This window comes from Prionailurus bengalensis, chromosome B4, assembly GCF_016509475.1.
Source record: "Prionailurus bengalensis isolate Pbe53 chromosome B4, Fcat_Pben_1.1_paternal_pri, whole genome shotgun sequence".
Classification (NCBI taxonomy): domain Eukaryota; kingdom Metazoa; phylum Chordata; class Mammalia; order Carnivora; family Felidae; genus Prionailurus; species Prionailurus bengalensis.
In genome coordinates, this window is record NC_057358.1 from 5,754,367 (window position 1) to 5,775,996 (window position 21,630).

At 42.7% G+C, this 21,630-nt stretch overlaps 1 protein-coding gene across 1 annotated transcript in view; it reads right to left on the minus strand.

Annotated features, from left to right (window-relative positions):
* Positions 1 to 19,423: 19,423 nt before the first annotated feature.
* The window catches only part of PRKCQ (protein kinase C theta), a 185,563-nt gene continuing 183,356 nt past the window's right edge, over positions 19,424 to 21,630 (minus strand). The window contains exon 18 of the mRNA XM_043564510.1: positions 19,424 to 20,145. Within this exon, the coding sequence (XP_043420445.1) occupies positions 19,990 to 20,145 (156 nt within the window). The 3' untranslated portion in view covers positions 19,424 to 19,989. The remainder of the gene's footprint in view (positions 20,146 to 21,630) is intronic.

Below are 21,630 nucleotides of genomic sequence, written 5' to 3' on the forward strand. Positions count from 1 at the left end.
TCTTAAAATCTTTATTTTTACATGTATTTTCATGTTTTTCTTCAATCTGGAATGTATTTGTTTCAATTCTGTTTTATCTGGCATCAGTATTACTATACCTGATGTTTCTTTCCTTCTTCCCTTACATTTGTTTCCACCTTTTTTTTCTTCCTTCCTTTACCTTTCTTTCCTTTTACATTTGACTAGTATGTCTTATTTTTTTCTCCAAACTTTCTTGTAATTTGTTATGGGTCTACCCCTCTTAAAAAGCATTTGACAGGCTTTTTTTGCCTTACGAATCTGAGACTCTATCTTTTATTATAAAGATTTAACTCATTGGCATATATTATGATTACTGTCATGCTTGAATTTATTTCTCCCTTTTACTATTCCTTTTTATAATTGTTTCCTTAAACTTTATTTGTTCTATTTTTCCTTTCTAATTGTTTGTAAGTAAAACAGCCTATTTCTAATCCTCTAGTGTCTACCCTTATATTAAAAGAAAACATTTAAGCCTTGTGTGCTTTTTGCCTCTAATTTTTTTTATAGATTTAGGCAAATGATTATCTTTTTTTTTCAAGTTTACTTATTGTTTCCTACTCTTTGGCCATTTTACTATTTCCATCAAGATCATCTTTATGAGGGATGAACAGGCTGCTGATTTCCTTCACAAAAGCTAATTGTTCCCATGAGTAAACAAGTATTTGGATTTACAGTCCAATGACATTTTAAGTGCCTTGGAATTTCAGGGCAGAGATTCCGACTTGGGTAGACCTATGTTGACCTTTTTAATATGGTCAGTGGGTGTTAAGACAACAACTTATCCTTCTGAATTTACAATGTAGTTTCTTTTAGGGACCATCTTTGTTAGAGTATGTGCAGAGGATTAGGAGTTGCAGTATTGATGACATTTTCCCCATGCTCTGCAAAAATGCTTGAAGGGCAAAGATATTGAGCCAAATGGCTAAGAGGGATTTTTTTGGATCATATCAGCATTCTAGTTATATTGTTCTTCCTGTCTTTATGTCATCATTGATTATTGGCAGTTGTCCTTTTGGGAGAACAGGAAGAGGAATGAGGTCTTAATAATGGTGCCTCTCCTTCATATTTCATTTGTGCATTCACCACATATTGAGTACCTGTGATGTGCTAGGTATGATTCCAAGGGCTGAAGGTGTGCTCATTGTCCCATCCTCAGAAGTTCAGTCTGGTGGCAGAAAGTCCAGCATAAGAAGAGCCAGGGGAGAGGTGTGCAAGGGTGCTGTGGAACCATAGAGGAAGGCCCTTAATTTGGCCAGATTGAGTCAGGAAATGTTTCCCAGACAAGGCAATTTTGGATGAAAAATTGCAGGATCGTTGGGAATTGGCCAAGCCAAGAAGTGGCAACACTATTCCAGGCATGGTCAACTGGATGTTTAAAGCCAAGAAGTGAGCAACAGGAGGGTTCCATGGACGGTAAGTGGCTGAGGTTAGGAAATGGGTGGAGGGAAGGAGGAAAATGAGAATGGAGAGGGAGGCAGGACCCAGACGTGAAGGAAAATGAGGAACCATAAAACCTGGGTTCTTAATTTAGGCTCAATGGAGAGAATTTAGGGAGCCCCTTTGACAAATTGCGTTCAGAAAAGGTCCGAATCATTGCTTTAAAGGAACCTAAGAAGTAGAAGTAGGAATGACACAATCACTAACCTGTTCGAATGATCTTGAGCTGCCCTGAGGATGCATCAGAGGGGTTGTTACTGTGGCTGGGAGACCCTTAGGACACTCTTGCCCTGGTGCAGCCAGGAGGAGATGAGAACTGGACCTAAGTTTATAGCAATGGAGGTGGAGGGAAGAGGACAGAGGGGAGAGACAGACAAGATAAGACTTGGGGTCTGATAAGTAGGGGGAGAGGGGGTGACATTTCAGGATGAGGCCAAGGTTTCTACCTTGAACTTCAGGTGGAGGGGTTGTGCTGACCTTCCCTGAAGTTTGTATGACACTGTAGATTTTATGTAGTATCTTTAATTTTAAAATCCTTGCTTCTGAAGTGTGTCTCATTCTCTGCACATTATAAATGTACAAACCATGTTATAAAGACCTTAAATGGCCTTTCCAAAGTCAAAACCATGATTTCTGACATCAAGTCTGGTGTTCTTTCCACCACACCATGGCTACACCATGTCAAGGCAGCATTTGGGGCAAAATAAAAAGGACTCATTGCAACTATTACTAATGATCTATGATTCTGTATAATAGGCAGGATGTTGGGGCGCCTGGGTGGCGCAGTCGGTTAAGCGTCCAACTTCAGCCAGGTCACAATCTCGCGGTCCGTGAGTTCGAGCCCCGCATCAGGCTCTGGGCTGATGGCTCGGAGCCTGGAGCCTGTTTCCGATTCTGTGTCTCCCTCTCTCTCTGCCCCTCCCCCGTTCATGCTCTGTCTCTCTCTGTCCCAAAAATAAATAAAAAAGTTGAAAAAAAAATAGGCAGGATGCTTTTATTAAAAAAAAAATTTTGTATGGAAATAATTTCAAATTTATTAAAAAATGCAAAAACAAAAATAGTGCAAAGAATACCCAAACACCCATTACTGAATTCGCCTATTTTTTAAACTTTTTGTCTCCTCTGCTTTATTATTTGTTCTCACGGTATTTTTTCCAAGCCATTTGAAAGTTAGTGACATACATTATGGCTCTTTATCTGTGAATACCTCAGTGTATATTTTCTAAGAATGAAGATAATCTCTTATGAAATTCTAGTTCACTGATAAGCTCTAAAAATTTACAGTGATACAATATTTTAGCTAATATACCTTCCACGTTCCAATTTGCCAACCGACGCAGTATTGGTGTATTTTCTCTGCAGTGTGGGATCCAGGCTGGAGGCAGGCATGTCATGAGTCATTAGCCTCCTTTAATATGAACATTTCCAGAGTTCCTTCACCTTTTATGACATTGATTTTTTTTGAACAATATTCTCCTCTCTTTCTCAACTCTTCTTTTTATTTTTTAAATAGAACATTTCACATCTTGTACTCAAGTGATGTTTTCTCCTCAGGATTATATTGAGGTTAGGCATTCATGGCTGGGATACCACATAGGTGATGTGTCCTTCTTAGCGTAGATGGTTTGGAGAATCACAATATCCTCCTGTCCCTCGTTGGTGATGTTACCCTTGGTTACCTGGTTGATGTATTGCCACTTAATCACTGTTTTTTTTTTTCCTTTCCTTGCTAAGGAAGTGTCTTCATGGAAAGACACTTTAAGGCAGTGTAAATATTCTGCTCCTCATTACAATTTCCCTCTAGATTTAACATCCATAGATGATTCCTGCCTACTCAAAATGACTTTCCAATTCTACCAATATCTCCATATTTACCATTCACCCCCAGCTTTCTACTGGAGGCAGACTCCATTCTTTCTCACTTATTTACCTATTTATTATTGGTACGGACTCACAGGTTCCTTGTGTTCAGTGACTTAGAATTCATTACTATACTGAATTATTTTGATGCTCAAACTGTCCCTGATGTGATCATTGGTAGCCCCTTCCATCTGGTGCCTTTTGACATGCTGCCATCATTTTTTTGAGCATTTCATTACTTTGTGGTATATGACAAGATGTTTTGGCTCATGTCACACTAGCCCTTGAATAAGCCATTTCTATAAGGGATTCTGGTTCCTCTAATGAGGAATAGTATTGGAGACTAAGACGAGGTGCTCATTGCCAATGGAGCGTCCTTGGCCTTTTCAGCAGAAAGAGTTGGGAATATATGCACATGAGAGACATACTCATGTATATGTGCGTATACACAGACACATGCACACACACATATATATGCACATATGTAGATATATCAGCACAGAAATGTGCTTATACCCAAACGTGTACATAGGTTAGAAATCGTGAGCCCATACTGATTCCTGCAATTCCAGATTACCACCCAGGTTCTTTCTCATCTCTCCTGCATGTCCCTTCTTCCACAGTGATAACCTTGGCTTCCAACATCAACACATTCAATCATTTGTTCAACCCTGTATCACATCTAAAGCACTGTCACGATTGCTTTGCTGATACTACTATAGTTAAAACAAAATTTTGGAAAGGAGTTCAGGACTTGTTTGCAATTCTTCCATCCACTCTTCCTGGACTCAGGATATTTGTTTAAAGACTGTGTTCATGAGTTACTGGGATTAGTTTTCTTTCTTTCCCCCCTCTTTTTTCTTCTCCTTACCAAGGCTATGTTGTTCATTTGCAATACAACTGGATTGCTTTGTTTTAGTTGGCTGACAGAGATCTTAATCCCCCTTCCTATTTTTCTCTACTCTGATTTTGTTTTTGAATATGTAGAATATCAGCATACTTTTCAAAGTCAAAACTATACAAGAAGTGTTCTCAGAGAATGCCACTCTCTCCCAAATATCTTCTGTCACCCTGGCTTATCCTTCCTGTTGTCCTTCCTGCAACGATAAGCAAACATGTAAAGCTTTTCCCTTTATTTAAAAAAATACTGCATAGGATACACAGTTGACCCTTGGACAACACTGGTTTGAACTGCACAGCTCCACATATATGCAGATTTTTTACAGTACATGCTGTAAATGTATTTTTTCTACCTTACGTTTTTCTTAATAACATTCTCTTTTCCCTAGCTTACTTTAAGAATACAGTATATAATACATACAAAGTATGTGTTAATCAACTGTTAATGTCATTGGTAAGGCTTCCAGTCAACAGTAGGCTGTTGCGACATTTCTGGGGAATCAAAAGTTGTATGCGGGTTTTCTGCTGCAGAGGAGGTGGTTGGTGCCCCAACCATGATGTTGTTAAAGGGTCAGTTGGATCTTCTTGCACTTTTTTGTCTCATCTACTGTTGTCTCCTAGAAAGCGCTCCCTATCAGTCTTAGAGATCTTTCTTTTTTTTAGAGTAGGCAAATGCTTTTTGAATAAGTTTTTAGTATTAGCTTGACTTCGATCGTGAACTTCATTTACATAATTTTAAGCCACAGATAATACTGAAATAAAATAATTATACTGGAGAACTTGGTGAGGCACAATACCAGGCACCCAGAGAGCACCCTTTGCCTTCTTCTCAGGACCTCTCCCAGCTCCACCTTCCCCAACTTGAAATCTGATCGTGTTGGTTTCCTGCTGCATACTTCCTGTTTTCTGTAGGATCAAGTTCAGCCTCCTGGGCTGTGACACGTTGGCAGGCTTGCCTAATGCCTCCTTCCTTTTCACTTCAGATTTTCTGGACGTTCTTCAGTTCCCCACACCCACCACTTCTCCCTCACCTTCGAGTCTTTGGAACTTTCTTCCCCTTTTGCATCATTCACATGTCTCTTCTCCAGGAAGGCCTCCCTTGACCCACTATTTCATTTACTCCCCACCATGTGCACCTGCAGCACACCCTGTGTTTCATAGTCTATATTTGTTATGATGTAAATGGTGTGTTTGTTGCACACTCCATGAAGGTATAAATTGTGAGTCATCCTTGGTGATTCATTCCCTCATATCTAGCATCATGTTTGGCCTATGTTCAGCACCCAGTGAACGCTGTGGGACTGAGCTCCAAAACGGAGAATGTGCTCCAGGTTTTCTGAATGAATGAGTGCATGAATGAATGCGTGAAATGATGCCAAGCACTCGTTTAGGGTGATGGGGTGTAGGATGTTATACTTATTAATCAACAAGTAATAATTTGCTGTCATTCCCCATGGCCCCATTGGAAGGGAAGCCTATGGGGACTATGGCAGGAGTTGTCATAACCCGTGGATATCATTATGATGCCTGGAGCCTCATGACAAGCCTCCTGTGGAAGTCTAACTTTGAGGTTGGGTATTTGGAGGTACCAGTTTGCTAAGACAGCATTTCCTGCCCCCTCCTTTGGTCCTAGGGCTCTGTTGTTAACCTAGCGCTGGTAAGGGTTTTCTCCACACATTCCAAGCTAGAAGTACACAAAGGGAAAGGACGGCCAGTCCATGGTATTCTGTTTTGCCTCCAGTTTCCATAGGAGAAAGAAAAGGGTGGATGTCTGTCTCTTCTTTCCACACACTGCTATGGGTGAAAATACTTCATAAAAGCCGGAAGATCTAGTACTTTTAAAGATCTGCAAAATTGTGATGTCTAAAAAGGTCTCCCCCCCCTTTGCCTCTTTTATGCCTTCTTCCTCCCTTTCAGTGATCATGGGTTATCAGATGTTTCTGGTCACAGAAGAAGACAGGCTGGTTCCTTCCAAGTTCTTAGCAACTGTAACCAGGCACCAGTCCATGGGACCTTATTTTTGATAGGAGTGTTTTGTACCGTAAGGAGGGATTTCAGGGTCATACTCCATGGGTAACAACCTACACTCAGGGCAGCCTTGCCTAGGCAGCCTTTCCAGCCCAAGTACCAGTAGCCTGTGAGGGCTCTTGTCTCATCCTTTGGTCTTGGAAGGGAGGGAAGGCATGGAAGTCCGGATTTTTTCTCACAGTCCCATCCTCTGTAAATAGACCGACTTGTCAAGATCATGGGTCAAGAAGCTGGGAGGGAGGATCGAGAGTAACACTGCAGCCCTACACACTCACCTGCCCACCCCTGCTTTTGTTACTGGGCAGTGATGAAAAATAAAGGAAGGTGCTGGAGAGAGAGAGCTTCCTGGACTGTAAGTCCCCTGAGGGCAGTGACAGTGGCTTTTCCATGCTAACAAGGTGGGATGTAGGTTCAAAAAAGAAATGGTGTGGTGTAACGTGGAGGGAATGGCCCCCACATGGAAAAAACAGCTGGTTCTGACTACAGTTTAGTTTGAAAATGGAGAGAATTAGGAAAAGCATGTTGTCAGAATAAAAGTTGGAGCTTCGAAATTAGAGAGACCTGGGTCCAAATTCTGCCTTGGCTAATTGGTTGTAAAATGGGGCAGTGAAGTGGGTATGTAATATGTGACTCATGGGGTTGTGTGGATCTACTCTCTTCCTGATACATAAGATGCTTAATCAATATTGTTTCTTCACCCAACTTCCCTTCTCTAAGCGAAAGCTGTGGTGTGGAAACTTTGTAATCTTTATCTTCCACACCATTGTTGAGGAAGCAATGGATTGGGTCATAAAGACCCAAAAGAATTTTAGGAATGGCATCTACCGTCCGTCACCCTCCCACCGTGACTTTATGGATGCCACCTGTCAGCTGGAAGTTTTTGTTTCCTTAAATGCAGATGGAGGGGGTTGGATAGCCAAGTACCCTCCAGTTCTGAAATGTAATGAGGTACCTCTGTATTAGGAGGCCATAGCCATCTCCCTTCGTGCCCCCTTTCTGGGAAGATGCTAGAAGGTCCAAGGAGAGAGTGAAACTCGGTGATCAAGGCCAGAAGTTTGATCTCCAGAAATCAGAATCTGTATTAAATTAACAGAACGCTTTCATCCCATTTTCAAAAATCAGACCGTCACCCGCTGCTATAAATAGACTATATAAGTATATATAAATGTCTCCAATGTGCTTTTGTCACAGAAGCTGTGACATGAAATGAACAAAGAAACCAAAGTGGATACAGATTTATTCTCAGAGTTCCCACACACATCTGGAGGGAATGTGTGTAAGATTTACAGTGATATAAGGCGACGATGTCCAGAAAAAGGAGAGCTTACTTTGAAAGAAATGGTGGGCTTGTGACCCAAAGACCAGGAGTTTGTGAGCGTGAGATTAGAGGTCTTCTCACTTTCCTGCATTGGAAGGAACCTCAGTTCTTCTGAAAAGGCCAGGAAAATTGCATTGACCAAAAATAAAGCTGGTGTCAAGTTCATTCTAAAAATCAACATCACAAATGCACTCAAATCCGGAGAACTAGTTGGAGGGCCTGTCAGGCTGATTGGTCAGCCCGGGAAGACCCACCTGGGTGCAGCCAAGGGACCCATCAGCTTTGGTCTGACGGAAGAAATGAGCACTTGCTCATCTCCTTGTCCCCACAGTGCAAGTGGGGGCCTCTTCTGGGGCCGAGATAGATCTCTGTGTTCTCTGCATGCAGGTGGCCTTCTCACCAAGGAATCGCGGAGAGCTCTTTGCAAACAGTTCACCAGAACCACAGGGCCTCCACCCAGACACGGGGACGGCAAGGCCAAGGGACAGGGGGCCAAGTGCTTGAACTGTGATTCTGGCTCAGCTACTCTGTCACTCTATCTTCTGGTCAATGCATTTTTTCTCTTACCATCTTCCTTCTGTAAAAACTGAATCCACTTTTCTAGCACTGATGCCTCAGGCACCTATTGGTGCAAAGGGCTGAGGAGACGCACACGCTCCCTCATTCATTAAATAGAAGCTCACACAAAATAAACAGCCGTGCAAAGCATGTGTAAGGCCAGCTTAATATAGAGAGATTATTTACCTCCTTGTGTTTATGTTGGAGGTTCTTTTTAAAATTATTTTATTATTTTTTAAATGTTTATTTTTGAGAGAGAGAGAGAGAGACTGAGACAGAGACAGAGAGTGAGCGGGTGAGGGGCAGAGAGAGAGGGGACATAGAATCCGAGGCAGACTCCAGGCTCTGAGCTGTCAGCACAGAGCACGACGTGGGGTTTGAACTCACGGACCGCGAGATCATGACCTGAGCCGCAGTCGGACGCTTAACCGACTAGGCCACCTAGGCGCCCCGAGGTTCTTTTTTAAAATTAAAATTTTAAAATTTCTTTAATTTTTCCCCAGCTATACTTAAGTGCATAATTGACAAGACTTAAATATGTAAAGTGTACAACTTGATGTTTTGATATATACATACATTGTGAAATTTTTCCCACAAGATAATTAACATACACATTTCCTCACATGCTTACCTTTTTGTGTGTGTGCGCGTGTGTAATGAAAACACTTACGATCTATTCTTTTGGCAGATTTCAAGTATACAAGACAGTACTGTTGGCTATAATCACATTGCTCTAGATTAGAACTCTGGAATGTACTCACCTTGTGTAACTGCAACTTTGTATCTCTTGACAGGAATCTGCCCATTTCCTCCTTGTCCCAGCACCCCCCCTGCCCCCCCGGGGCAGCCATCATTCTACTCACTGCTTCTATGAGTGTGATTATATATGTAAGTGGGGTCATATAGTATTCGTCTTTCTCTGGCTTATTTCACTTAGTAATGACGTCCTCCAGATTCATCCATGTTGTTGCAAATGGCAGAATTTTCTTTTTTTAAGGCTGAATCACACTCGTTGTATATACACACCATTCTAGCTTCATCCGTTCATCCATTTGTGGGCATTTAGGTTGTCTCTATACCCAGACCAGTGTGAATAATGCTGCGGTGAACATAGGATTGCAGGTCTCTCCAAGACACTGGTTTCATTTTCTTTGGACGTGTACCCACAAGGGGAATTGCTGGGTTATAGGGTGGTTCTGTTTTTAATTTTTTGAGGGGCCTCCCTACTGTTTTCCACCGTGGCTGCACCAGTTTGCATTCCCACCAACAGTGCACGAGGGTTCCCCTTTCTCCACATCCTCTCCAGCATCTCCTGATTTGTTCATTTTGGCCACTCTGACTGGCGTGAGGTGGTATCTCAGTGTGGTTTTGATTTGTATTCCCCTGATGATGTAGTGACTCTGAGAACCTTCCATGTCCCTTTTGGCCATCTGGATGTCTACTTTGGAGAAATGTCTATCTAAGTCCTTTGGCCATTTCCAGTTTTTATTTTTCTGCTATGGAGTGGTACAAGTTCCTCGTATAGCTTGGGTATGAGCCCCTTAGCCCCTTAGTGTCTGCAGCAGCGGAAGGGCTGCTGGGGTCCTTGGTGTGCAGGCTGCTGGAGTCTCCTGCTCCTCTCCTCCTCAGGGAGAAGCCATGTCAGGTGTTTCAAGAGGATCCCTTGCTGCTGAGGGCTGCCAGCGCGAGGAGGCGTGATGGGGATAAAACGCACCGGTACAGCTGACCCTCAAACAACACGGGTTTGGACTGCACAGGTCCACAGATATGCAGAGTTTTGTTTTGTTTTGTTTTGTTTTGCTTACAAATACAGTACTGTACACGTGTTTTCTCCTCTTCATGATTTTCTGAACACTTTTTTTTCCCCAGCGTACTTTATTGTAAGAATACAGCATACAACACGTTGAACGTACAGAATAGGTGTTAATCAACTGTTTATGTGATTGGTAAGGCTTTTGGTCAACTGTAGGCTATTCATAGGTGAGTTTTGGGGGAGTCAAAAGTTATTCATGGATTTTTGACAGCTCAGGATTTGGTGCCCCTAACTCCCCATGTTGTTGAAGGGTCAACTCCATCTTTCTATGTGGCCATTGTTGTTTTTTTGTCCTCCACTGGGTTGTTGGAGCTTCTCAGTGCACTCTGGACCTCTCCCAGAGCTACTTGCCTCCATAAGTATTTGTTCAGTCATTGTTTTTGTGGGGGTGTGAGGGCCGGGACCTCTTACTCTCCCATCTTGCTGATGTCCTCTAACTCAGATGATATGATCTGATATGTAGGAAATTCTGAGTGGGTCTTCCCTTCAGAAACTTCGCCTCCAGTTTTCCAGAGAAAACTCTTTTTTTGTTTTAATTAATTTTTTTTTCACTTATGCTTCTGGTGCTTGTGCTTTGAGAATTTCATCGTGCTCTGTTGGCATAATTTCAGTGGCTCCACCTTGCTCATGGAAGGACATTCAAACTCTTTATCCAAATTTTTGTAGCACTGGAAATCTGGCTAGAATATGCTTCTCTGTCCTTAATCTTCTGTTACTCTACGGGCTTCAGCTCATCTGTTGGTTTGCTTACTGTCCCCTCAAGCCCAAGCCCCATGGGTGCAGTTTTTGCAATAGTGTGGAGGTTGTCACCAGGAAAAGGCCAGCTGGTTCTGAGTACAAACAAAACCACCACCTTGACTTGAATATAGTGGAAGTTCACCTGCTTTCCTCACAACTCAGAGCAAAGGGAACTCTCTGCGAGGAAGCAGCAACACTAGCCCTGAAGACAGCTTCAGGGAATTGCTTAAGGAATAGCATCACCATTTAAGAAAAAAGCTTTTAGTCTGTGGGAGAAAGATATGCAGATAGAAAAAATCATGTCTGTGACAACTGCAGTTAGCAGATGTTGGCTAAACATTTTTGAGGAGCACACATCTTGGATGCAATAGGGAGTAGGTAGGAGGATTCTCAGAGTTCCTTGAGAGGTAGGACTTGTCTTGAAGATAAGCTGGGTACTTCTAGGTACATAGCAGGTGCACAATAAATATTTGTTGAATGATTTTCTGATTGGGAAATGAAAAAATGAGAAATAACAGACTGACTCAATGGTTTTCTAATTTCTTATTAGTGTTTTAGGGGGAAACACAAGAATGTGCCTTTAAATAGAATATTAGAATTTTCATGCCACACTATCTTTAGGGTAAATTGGAGGGAGGGTGGGAGGGAAGGAGTCACAGGCAGGGAGTCAAAAAAAAATCCTCCTTGTGTCTTCCCAAATCCCTTCCTTATATTGAACAGTAGGAGAAGCTGGTGTTGGGGAAATATAATTAAAAAAAAAAACAAAAACCAAATCATCTCTCAATCCAGAAAACCTCTCCACAAGAATGGGAGAGAAAAAAACCACAGTTTTGTTACTGAGTAGGCATTCAACCAGATTATAATGTGAATCACAGGCAATCTGCTCAGGGATTGCAAAGACAGGAGGAGTCCCGCCCCCTTATACAGCGAAGCAGATACAGCCTCTCATAGATACATGTCCTCACGATAAGTAAGAGGATGCTACAGCATCTTTTGCCACATGTAGTTCATCCTAACATTTCCATGGTAACTGGGGAGACCACCTGTGCTGGTTTTATCCAGGGGAGAAATTGACTCCTCATCTATTTAGAACAGGAGGTAGTTCTGCAAATGGAAACAAGGTGCCCAGTGAAGCTAGCCTCTCATCCTCCCAAGAAAGCTCCCAATGGAGTTATCTCCCTTGATGTTTTCACTTCAAAACCATAGCCTCTCAGTCATAGAGGCTGTTTCTGTGCTACTTGGTAGAGACAATCAATAATTATTTCTCTTGTTGACAATTTGACTTATAAGACACACTAGATATATCTCAAATCTACCTAAATATCCATTTAAAGATACAGATTTATCTGTCTGCGTGTCTATCCATCTTTAAACAGGCTTATCTTATTGTGCTTTGCCTCATTGCATATTGCAGATAATGTTTTTTTTTTTTTTTTTTTTTTTTTTTATGGATTGAATACTTGTGGCAATCTTGCATCCAACAAGACTATCAGTGCTATTTTTTCCAGCAGCCTTTGCTCACTGTTTCCCATTTTGGCAATTCTTGCAATGTTGCAAACTCTTTCATTATCATTGTATTTGTTACGGTGATCTGTGATGTTACTATAGTAATTGTTTTGGTTGCCATGAACTGCACCCATATAAAATGGCAAATTTAATCGATAAATGTATAGGTTTTGACTGATGCATCGACGGGCCATTTCTCCATCCCCCCCTCCCTCTCCTTTAGACTTCCTACTCCATGAGACACCATAATATTGAAATGAGGCCAGTTAATAACCCTACCATTGGTCTCTAAGTGCGCAAGTCAGATGCAGTCACATGTCTCTCACTTAAATAAAAAACTAGATATGAGAAACTTAGTGTGTAAGGCACGTCAAAAGGCAAGATAGGCCAAAAACTAGCCGTCTTGTGCCAAACAGTTAGCTAAGTTGTGAATACAAAGGAGAAGTTCTTGAAGAAAATTAAAAATGCTACTCCAGTGAACACTAATGATAAGAAATCAAAGTGGCCTTACTGCTGATATGGAGAACATTCGAATGGTCTAGATAGAAGATCAAACCAGTCACATCATTCCCTTGTGAGAGAAAGGCCCAATTCTCTTCAATTCTGTGAAGCCTGAGAGAGGTGGGGGAGCTGCTGAAGTAATGTTTGAAGCTGGAAGAGGTTGGTTCATGAACTTTAAGGAAAGAAGCCATCTCCATAACATAAAAGAATAAGTTGAAGCAGCAAGTTATCCAGAAAATCTAGCTAAGATAATGAAGGTAGGTAAACTAAACAACGGATTGCCAATGTAGATGAAACAGCCTTCTATTGGAAGGGATGCCATCTAGGACTTTCATAGTCAGAGAGGAGAAGTCAATGCCTGGCTTCAAAGCTTCAAAGGACAGGCTAATTCTCTTGTTAGGGGCTAGTGTAGCTGGTGACTTTAAGTTGAAGTCAGTGATCATTGGCCATTCCAAAATCCCTAACACCCTTGAGAATTATGTTAAATCTATTCTGCCTGTGCTTTATAAATGGAAGAATAAAGCCTGGATGACAGCACATCTGTTTACAACATGGTTTACTGAGTAGTTGGAACCCATGGTTGAGACCTACTGCTCAGGAAGATTCCTTTCAAAATATGACTGCTCATTGACAATGCACCTGGTCACCCAAGAGTTCCAATGGAAATGGATAATGAAATTAATATTGTTTTCATGCCTGCTAACACAACACCCATTCTGTAGCCCTTGGATCAAGGAGTCATTTCAACTTCCAAGTTTATTATGTAAGAAATACATTGCATATGGCTATCGCTGCCATAGACAGTGATTCCTCTGATGGATCTGGGCAAAGTAAATTGAAAACCTTCTGGAAAGGATTCACCATTCCAGATGCCATTAAGAACATTCATGATTCATGGGAAGGGGTCAAAATACCAACATGCACAGGATAATTGGAATTGGGGGAAGTTCATTCTAGCCCTCATGGATGACTTTGAGGGGTTCAAGACCTCAGTGTAGGGAGTCACCGCAGATGAGGTGGAAACAGAGAGAGGACCAGAATCAGAAGTGGGGCCTGAAGATGGGACTGAATTGCTACAACCTCAGATTGAACAGATAAGAAGTTGCTTCTCACGGAGGAGCAAAGAAAGTGATTTCTTGAGAAGGAATCTACTCCTGGTGAAGATGCTGTGAAGATTATTGAAATGATGACAAAGGATTTAGAATATTACAGCGGCGCCTGGGTGGTTCAGTCGGTTGAGTGGTTCAGGTCATGATCTCGCGGTTCACAAGTCTGAGCCCCGCGTTGGGCTCTGTGCTGACAGCTCAGAGCCTGGAGCTTGCTTCATAGTCTGTGTCTCCCTCTCTCTCTGCCCCTCCCTGCTCATGCTCTGTCTCTCTGTCTCTCTCAAAAATAAATAGCCATTAAAAAAATCAGAATATTACATAAACTTGATGAAGCAGCAGCAAAGTTTGATAGCATTGACTCCAATTTTGAAAGAAATTCTACTGTGGATATTATCAAATAGCATCACTTGCTACAGATAAATCATTTGCAAAAGGAAGAGTCAGTCACTACAGCGAACTTCATTGTTGTTTTATTTAAGAAGTTTCCACGCCACCCTAACCTTCAGCAATCACCACCCTGATCAGTCAGCAGCCATCACCATCAAGGCAAGACCTTCCATCAGCAAAGATAATGACTCACTGAAAGCTCAAATGATGGTTAGCAATTTTTAGCAGTATTTTAACATTAAGGTATGTATCTTGATTTTTAAAGACATAATGGTATTGCACACTTAACAACTATAATATAGTGTAAAGATAACTCTTGTATACACTGGGAAACCAAAAACTTCATTTGACTGGCCTTATTGTGATACTTGCTTTATTGTGGTGGTCTGGAACTGAACCCACAATATCTCTGAGATATGCCTGTAGATATCTATCTCTATATGTAGATATCTAACTATCTCTATAGCTATTTATCTAGATAGGTAGGTAGGTAGATATAGATATATATCTTCTGGTAGGCTCACAATCAACTTGAAAATATCACAGTAACCCTCATTTAGGAAATATCTGCTAAATTCCCCCCACTGTGCGAGAACATCTCTTATTCTCATAACAACCCAATATACCTTGGACAAGGGGCTCCATTTTATAGGTGAGAAAATCCCATCCAGGAAAGTCAGTGACTCCCACGATGGTGCAAAGCTTATCACTGCTAAGTTGAGGCTTGGACTGAGGTCTGTCTGGTTCACCCACCTACCATCTTTCTACAGTACCCTATGGCCTCACAGATCCAGCTCACCTCAGTGTACACATGAGATCATAGGAACTTCACTTCTTCTCACAAGTATGATCGCATCAGGGAAGACAGTAGCCTTTCAGGACTGTATAGAAGCAGCTGTTCTAGCTAAACTAATTGTAGCCCCAAAGCTGTTGCAATGCTATGACTATGATCTTTGCTGTAAACCCTGACAAATAGTCTCTCCTTGACCAAACTCTGTTCAGGCTCCCTTGAATTATTTGTCAATGAGGCATGACTTTTGGGCTTCTGTGTTTGTCTCTGCATTGTTCAATTTTAACACAAGTCCTAGCAAATCAGTTTAAGCAGAACCCTGTCCCCCCTCCCCCCCCCCTGGCTGCCACCATTCTGGATATCTGATTGAGTTCTTGGTTCTCTAGCATCTCTCAGGTGATGTCTGATCACCTGGGTGCCTTCAGCAAGAATCCTGGGGTTTGGGCAGAATCCCCCTTATTCCTGATGTTTCCTCTTAGTAACTCCCTCTTTGCCATGATGTATTTGGAGTTGAATCCAATCTCTCTCACCCCCTGCAAGACCCCATTGCAGGGGTCCCTATACCTATTGTGATGCCCCCTTCATCTTACTAAGGGAGGCAGGAGAGGGCAAAAGCAGGCAAGAGAAATGAGATAATAGAAAAATGCAGGGAAGAGTGAGAGCAACAGTGGGGAATTCCTACGGACAGAAAGTTGAGTGATATGGGAAGTTACATCATAGGAGAAGTGGTGTGAGGGTCCGGCAGGAACTAGAAGTCCCTGTTTGCATGTGTGGTGGCCAGGGTGGGCAGGGATGCGCAGAGATCCTTGTAACCTCCTAGTGCACTTCTGGGTTTCATTTAACAGTGTGTATTAATTTCCTGTGGTTGCTAGAATAAATGACCACAAACTGGATGACCTAAAAACAATAGAAATCTATTCTCTCATGATTTTAGAGGCCAAGAGTTCAAACTCAAGTGTTGGTGGGGCCACTCTCCCTCTGAAGGCTCTGTGGGACAGTCGTTCCTTGCCTCTTCCTGCTTCTGGTGGCTCCCAGTGTTCCTTGGCTTGCAGCCATACTACTCCAATCACTGTCTGCCTCTTCACATGTCCTTCTCTTCTCTGCATGTCCCTCCTAAGGACACTTGACACTGGATTTAGTGCCCATCCATCAAATCCAGGATTCCAGGTGGACATCTGTTTTGAGGGGTCACCATTCAAATGCTCCTCATTGGTACAGTGACTCTTTTGGAGCTCTAATACACCACTGACCCCTAAACAATACAGGTTTGAACTGTATGGTACAATTGAACATCCACTTATACATGGATTTTTACAGTATGGTACTATAAATGTATTTTCTCTTCCTTATAATTTTTTTAATAACATACTCTGTACTCTAGCGTACTTGATTGTAAGAGTACAACCTATAATACATACAACATACAATATGTGTTAATTGACTGCTCACGTTATGGGTAAGGCTTCTGGCCAACAGTAGGCTATTAGTAGTTAAGTTTTGAGGGAGTCAGAAGTTACATGTGGATTTTTGACTGTCTGAGGGGTTGATGTCCCTAACCCTGTGTTGTTCCAGGGCCAACTGTACAAAAAAACTGTAAGAAGTATAAAGACAAATTGGACTGAGATCCTGTCCTTGGGGGCATACAGCCTACAAAGGGAGGCAAAACACACACTTCCATAACTTGATAGATGCCATGAGAGAAGGACAGAGAAACACAATCCGATGGGAGCTCAGAGAGGCGGGAGCTACACCAGCTTCATGGATACACCCGGAGGGGGATAGTTCTTGGCAGATGCATCAACTGAACTGGATCTTGAGAGACAGGAAGACATTGAAGACATTGAATGTGTGGGAATGGGGCATTCTAGGCAGGCATACTAGTATCAGGAGTCACAGAGGCAGGAAGTAATGGGAGTTTATGGGCAGTATTAAGAAATGTAGATTGACCAGAGCACAGGTGAGTGAAAGGTGGAAATGGAGTCAGGTAGAGAGGTTGGGGACAGGTTGGTGGCCCTGCGTGGGTTTTCGCCAGTGAAGATGACACAGAGTTTTGAACATGAGTATGATGGGATAACAACTTTGATTTGTGAGGATAATAGTTTTATATTTCATAAATAATAAGGATTATTTTAAGCTAAAGACACTTGGGATTCAACAGATGCGGAAAGAGGCTTTCTGGAAACTTTCCTTATCTGACCCAAGGCAGAAATTTCAGAAAAACGAGGACAGCCATAAATCCTTCAGGGTGGGTCTATTCATAGGAGCGAGACCAAGAGTAAACATACTTAACCATAAATCCTCTCTCTGTGGAAATTTTATGGCCCTGACCACTCATAGCTGTGTAGACATTCTTATCTCCTATGTATTTTCCCGAAAACCCATTTACATTTCCTAAAGAAGCATATTTGTCCTTCCTATAGGAGCCTTTCCCCCCACCCCCACTTCCCTTTCTCCTGCCAAGCTAGGTGTTTAAGCCCCAAATTCTAACTACTCCTTTCAATTACTAATCACTCCTGCATATATGTGTGTAGCATGTGTAAGTAAAAGCCTGCTTCTCTTGCTAATGTCATTTGTCAGTTTAATCAGCAGGCCCCAGGTTCTTAACATAAGAGGGCAGAGGAAAAGTTATTCCTACTCTGTAGTTTATAATGTATGTTATATATATGAATTAAAATGAGGAGAGAGACTTAAGACGGGGAGACTGATCCAGTCATGAGTAGCAGAAAGAAAGTAGAGATGTGTATGTCTTTTGGAGAGACTACAGAGGAAGAATCACAAGGATTTAGTTAAAAAAAAATAGGGAAAGGGGACAGTCAACAATGACTCTGAAGTCCTGAGCCTGGATGACTCAGGCTCCTGGCACCTGGATGGTGCCATTAATGGAAGTAGGAAATACAAGAGAGGTAGAGATTGTAAGAAAATAGAGCTAGTCAGTGGAGACTGTTTAAAGCCTAGAAACCAGGTAGTATTCCATTGTATATATAAACCACATCTTCTTTATCCATTTGCCAGTTGACGGACATTTAGGCTCTTTGCATAATGTGACCATTTGCAGCAACGCGGATGGACCTGGAGGGTATTATGCTAAGTGAAGTAAGTCAGGCAGAGAAAGATACCATGTGTTTTCACTCATATGTGGATCTTGAGAAACTTAACAGAAGACCATGGGAGAGGGGAAGGGGAAAAAAATTACCGAGAGGGAGGGAGGGAGGCAAACCATAAGAGACTCTCGGATACTGAGAACAAACTGAGGGTGGATGGGGGCCGGGGGAGAGGGGCAGGGAGGAGGGCACTTGTTGGGATGAGCACTGGGTGTTGTATGGAAGTCAATTTGACAATAAATTATGTTTAAAAAAAGTCAAGCAAGCAAGCCTAGAAGGCACAAGGTGGTGGGAAAGAACCAAGAGAAAAGTGGAAACAAGATGGGCAGAGAGGCCTTGGAAGTGACGGGGGGGGGGGGGGGGGGGAGGAAAGGGGCTCGTCAAGGGAGCAGTTGCAGGTGGAGGGGGCGAAAGGGGAAAGTGCTGTGTTGCAGTGATGATGGGCTCAAGATCAAAGGAGGGTCTTTCCTTGTATAAAAAACTGCAGAAAGGTAGATGAGGACCTAGTGCATTGCACAAGGGCTGGCAGGAAGGTAGTTCTGAGAGGAAGCAGTGCCTGGGGACAGATAGGAGGGCAGAGCTGGATCTGCGTGTTGGAGGAGTAGACGCAACATGTGTAGACCTGTAGCAACATGTGTGGGTCACTCCCAAGAGATCTCGTGGTGAAGGGAAAGAGGAACATAGTAACAGTAACTTAAAAGTTATGAGTCTCTCACTCTTTTGGGGACCTTTAGTGATTCCCCAAATTTCCAACATCAACGCGAGCGACACTTTGATGCCAACCATGACAAAACCAAGTTCTTGCGGGGACAAGTAGGGAATTAAACTATTAAGAGGCATCTTTCTTTCTTTCTTTTATTCCATTTTTACATATCCACCTCTGTCATTAAGTCACAATATTTTATCAAAATATACAAACAACACAGATCCTTAAAAATAGCTAGACTTCTCATCAAAGAAGATCGACTGCTACAAGTAGCATGCATGGGTCTTTTATTTTGACTAATGCCTAAAGGGAGACTTATGAGTCATGAAATCACCATCAAGGGTGTGATAAGAGATTGGTTTTCTTTTCTCTTGGAAGCACTATACCCTTCTTGTTACAGCGTGAAAAGGATTGTAGTGAGTGGCTTCCACGATATTGAAATCAGCTGAGAGTGGGTGGATGGGGTGGTTCCACTGGCAGGAGTAAATGAGTCCATCTTTGTTGGACTCTAAGTGTAATATCTATGTTGATAAGATAGCCAGAGTAGGTGTTTTAGTAAACCCTCCACCTCAGCGACATGATCTCTTTTCACTTTCCGTTTTCCTCTTTCCCAAGAATGCCATGGCTAATCAGAATGAATGGATTTGTAAATCTCAAGTTACAAGCGATGTTTATTGTGAAGAATTCCCATAAAAACCTACCCAGGGGTTCCCCCACCACCATTTACACTTCCCCAGACGTGAACAGAATAAAACAGGTCACTGGCTACTTGTCTGTGGCTGAACGAAGCCCGCTTTCCCACCAGGCGACGCGCTGTTTCGGTCTCCAGAAGCCCGTGCTCACTGTGCCCCCTTCCGTCATCAAGTATTTCACCGAGCAGCCGTTGGTGCCCACGTGAAGAGCCACAGTTTAGGGCAGTGTTAAGTTTTCAGATCTCTCACAGTGTGGAGGAGAACCCTCGTTCCAGTAAATAACTATGGTTAGTGATGACCTAACATCAGGGGTGGCCGCAGGAGAGGACAGGAGAGACACCGAAGGGCGTTATAATGAGTGGAGCTGGGTTCTGCTGCAGATACAGAGTCAGGGGGGAGCTCGAAGGTCTCAGCCGGTGTTATTGAGTGTTTCTTTTCTTTTCCAAGGTGAAAAGGAATCCAAGGAGTGTCACTTGAACCAGTTCGCAGAGAGAAGGCAAAGTCCCCCATGTGTCAGGGAAAGTGGTTCAGGATATCAACCTCTCCATCCCTGGGTTGATGAAGGAAAAGTTTCTGAACATATTCTGGTCCATACTGTTGATGAGGGTTCTGTCAGCAAATGATAGCCGGGGCTTCTCATTTAAGAACTCTTTGTCGAAATTGCTGCAGTCATACGGTGATTTCTTGATCAGAGTTCGAGGGAGGGAGGAACAAAAGGAAGAAAATCAGCTACTGCATTAATTATCTTTCTTTTTGTTATCTAGGCTGTCATGTGTACATGACACTGCTTGCTATCCACACTGCAGATGAACTGAAGTAACACTCATAGATGGTCATAGGTGGATTCATGGAACATTCCTAAGATCCCAAGGCATTAGGTTGTCAATAGTACACTTAGATTCATGTAAAGGAATTTCATTATATACATCCAAGTAGGGTCTAATGATTCTGGTTAATAGTTTACCTGAAACAGGATTGGCCACTTCTGAAAAAGAGGCGGGGCCAGATGTGACCTGTATCCTTTTAGTTTTTAGGGGGTAACTGAGGGGGAAGAGGGGAGGGCTGGAGGATGGGAGTGGAGGCAAGGACTTTTACAGATTATATATTCCTATTCTTACATCAATATCCTTCACTACTGCTGGCTTCTCCAGCCATGTTCATTTTATCATTAACCATCTTGGACCGTCTTCCATAGATGGATGGGGACAAACTCCCCTTGAGCCACCTAGCTCACTGGTGCCCATGAGACCAAAAAAAAATGTAAAAACAAACACCTATTTATAAACACTGCTTAGTATGGTGTATAGTTCAGTTTTTTTTTAAGATGATCAAAAGTCACCCTTATATATATGAGCATAACTAAAAGTCAGAGACTCTCCCTCCCCTCAAGGGGGCCCCTGGGCTGGTGAAGCCAATGGCCTGTGGCCTCTGCCTACAAATAGCTGCTTGGACAACAGGTCAGGGAAATTCCTTCCTACTGGCAGAACTGTCCTGTAGGGAAAGTGTAGATCAAAAGTCTGATTTTTAGATGGACACTATCAAGTCAATTGTAATGTACTGTGAAAGTTGAGGCATGAGTTACATTGTTATGATGAGCGAAACTAGGTAAAAAAAAATCATTTTATCACAAATTATCAACCCACGTATTAGGGATGGTGCTGGTCCAAACAGTAAGTGCTAGAGACCAGCCTGTGGAACCCTTAGCGCGTCCCCAGAGCTTGGGACAATGTTGTGTCCTAGGAACACACTCACTTCGTCCTCCCCCCTCCTGAGGAACAGCAGTGGCCGTTTTCTAGAGCGAGGCACTCTGCTTCGGGACCCACGAGCCTGTGCCATTTCCATGCAGGAGAGACGGTAGAGATGGTTTATATCCATACTGACCAGGGACGGGTAAAGCTGGCATATCTACCATTTGCCTTACCCTTTAAAACAACTATTTTTTGAGGGGCGCCTGGGTGGCTGAGGTGGTCACACATCCCACTTTGGCTCAGGTCATGATCTCACGGTTCGTGGGTGCGAGCCCCGCGTCAGAATCTGTGCTGACAGCTCGGAGCCTGGAGCCTGCTTCGGATTCTGGGTCTCCCTCTCTCTGTCCCTCCCCCACTTCCTCTCACAAGCAAATAAAAACATTTAACAATTAAAACAAAACAAAACACTCATATCTTGGC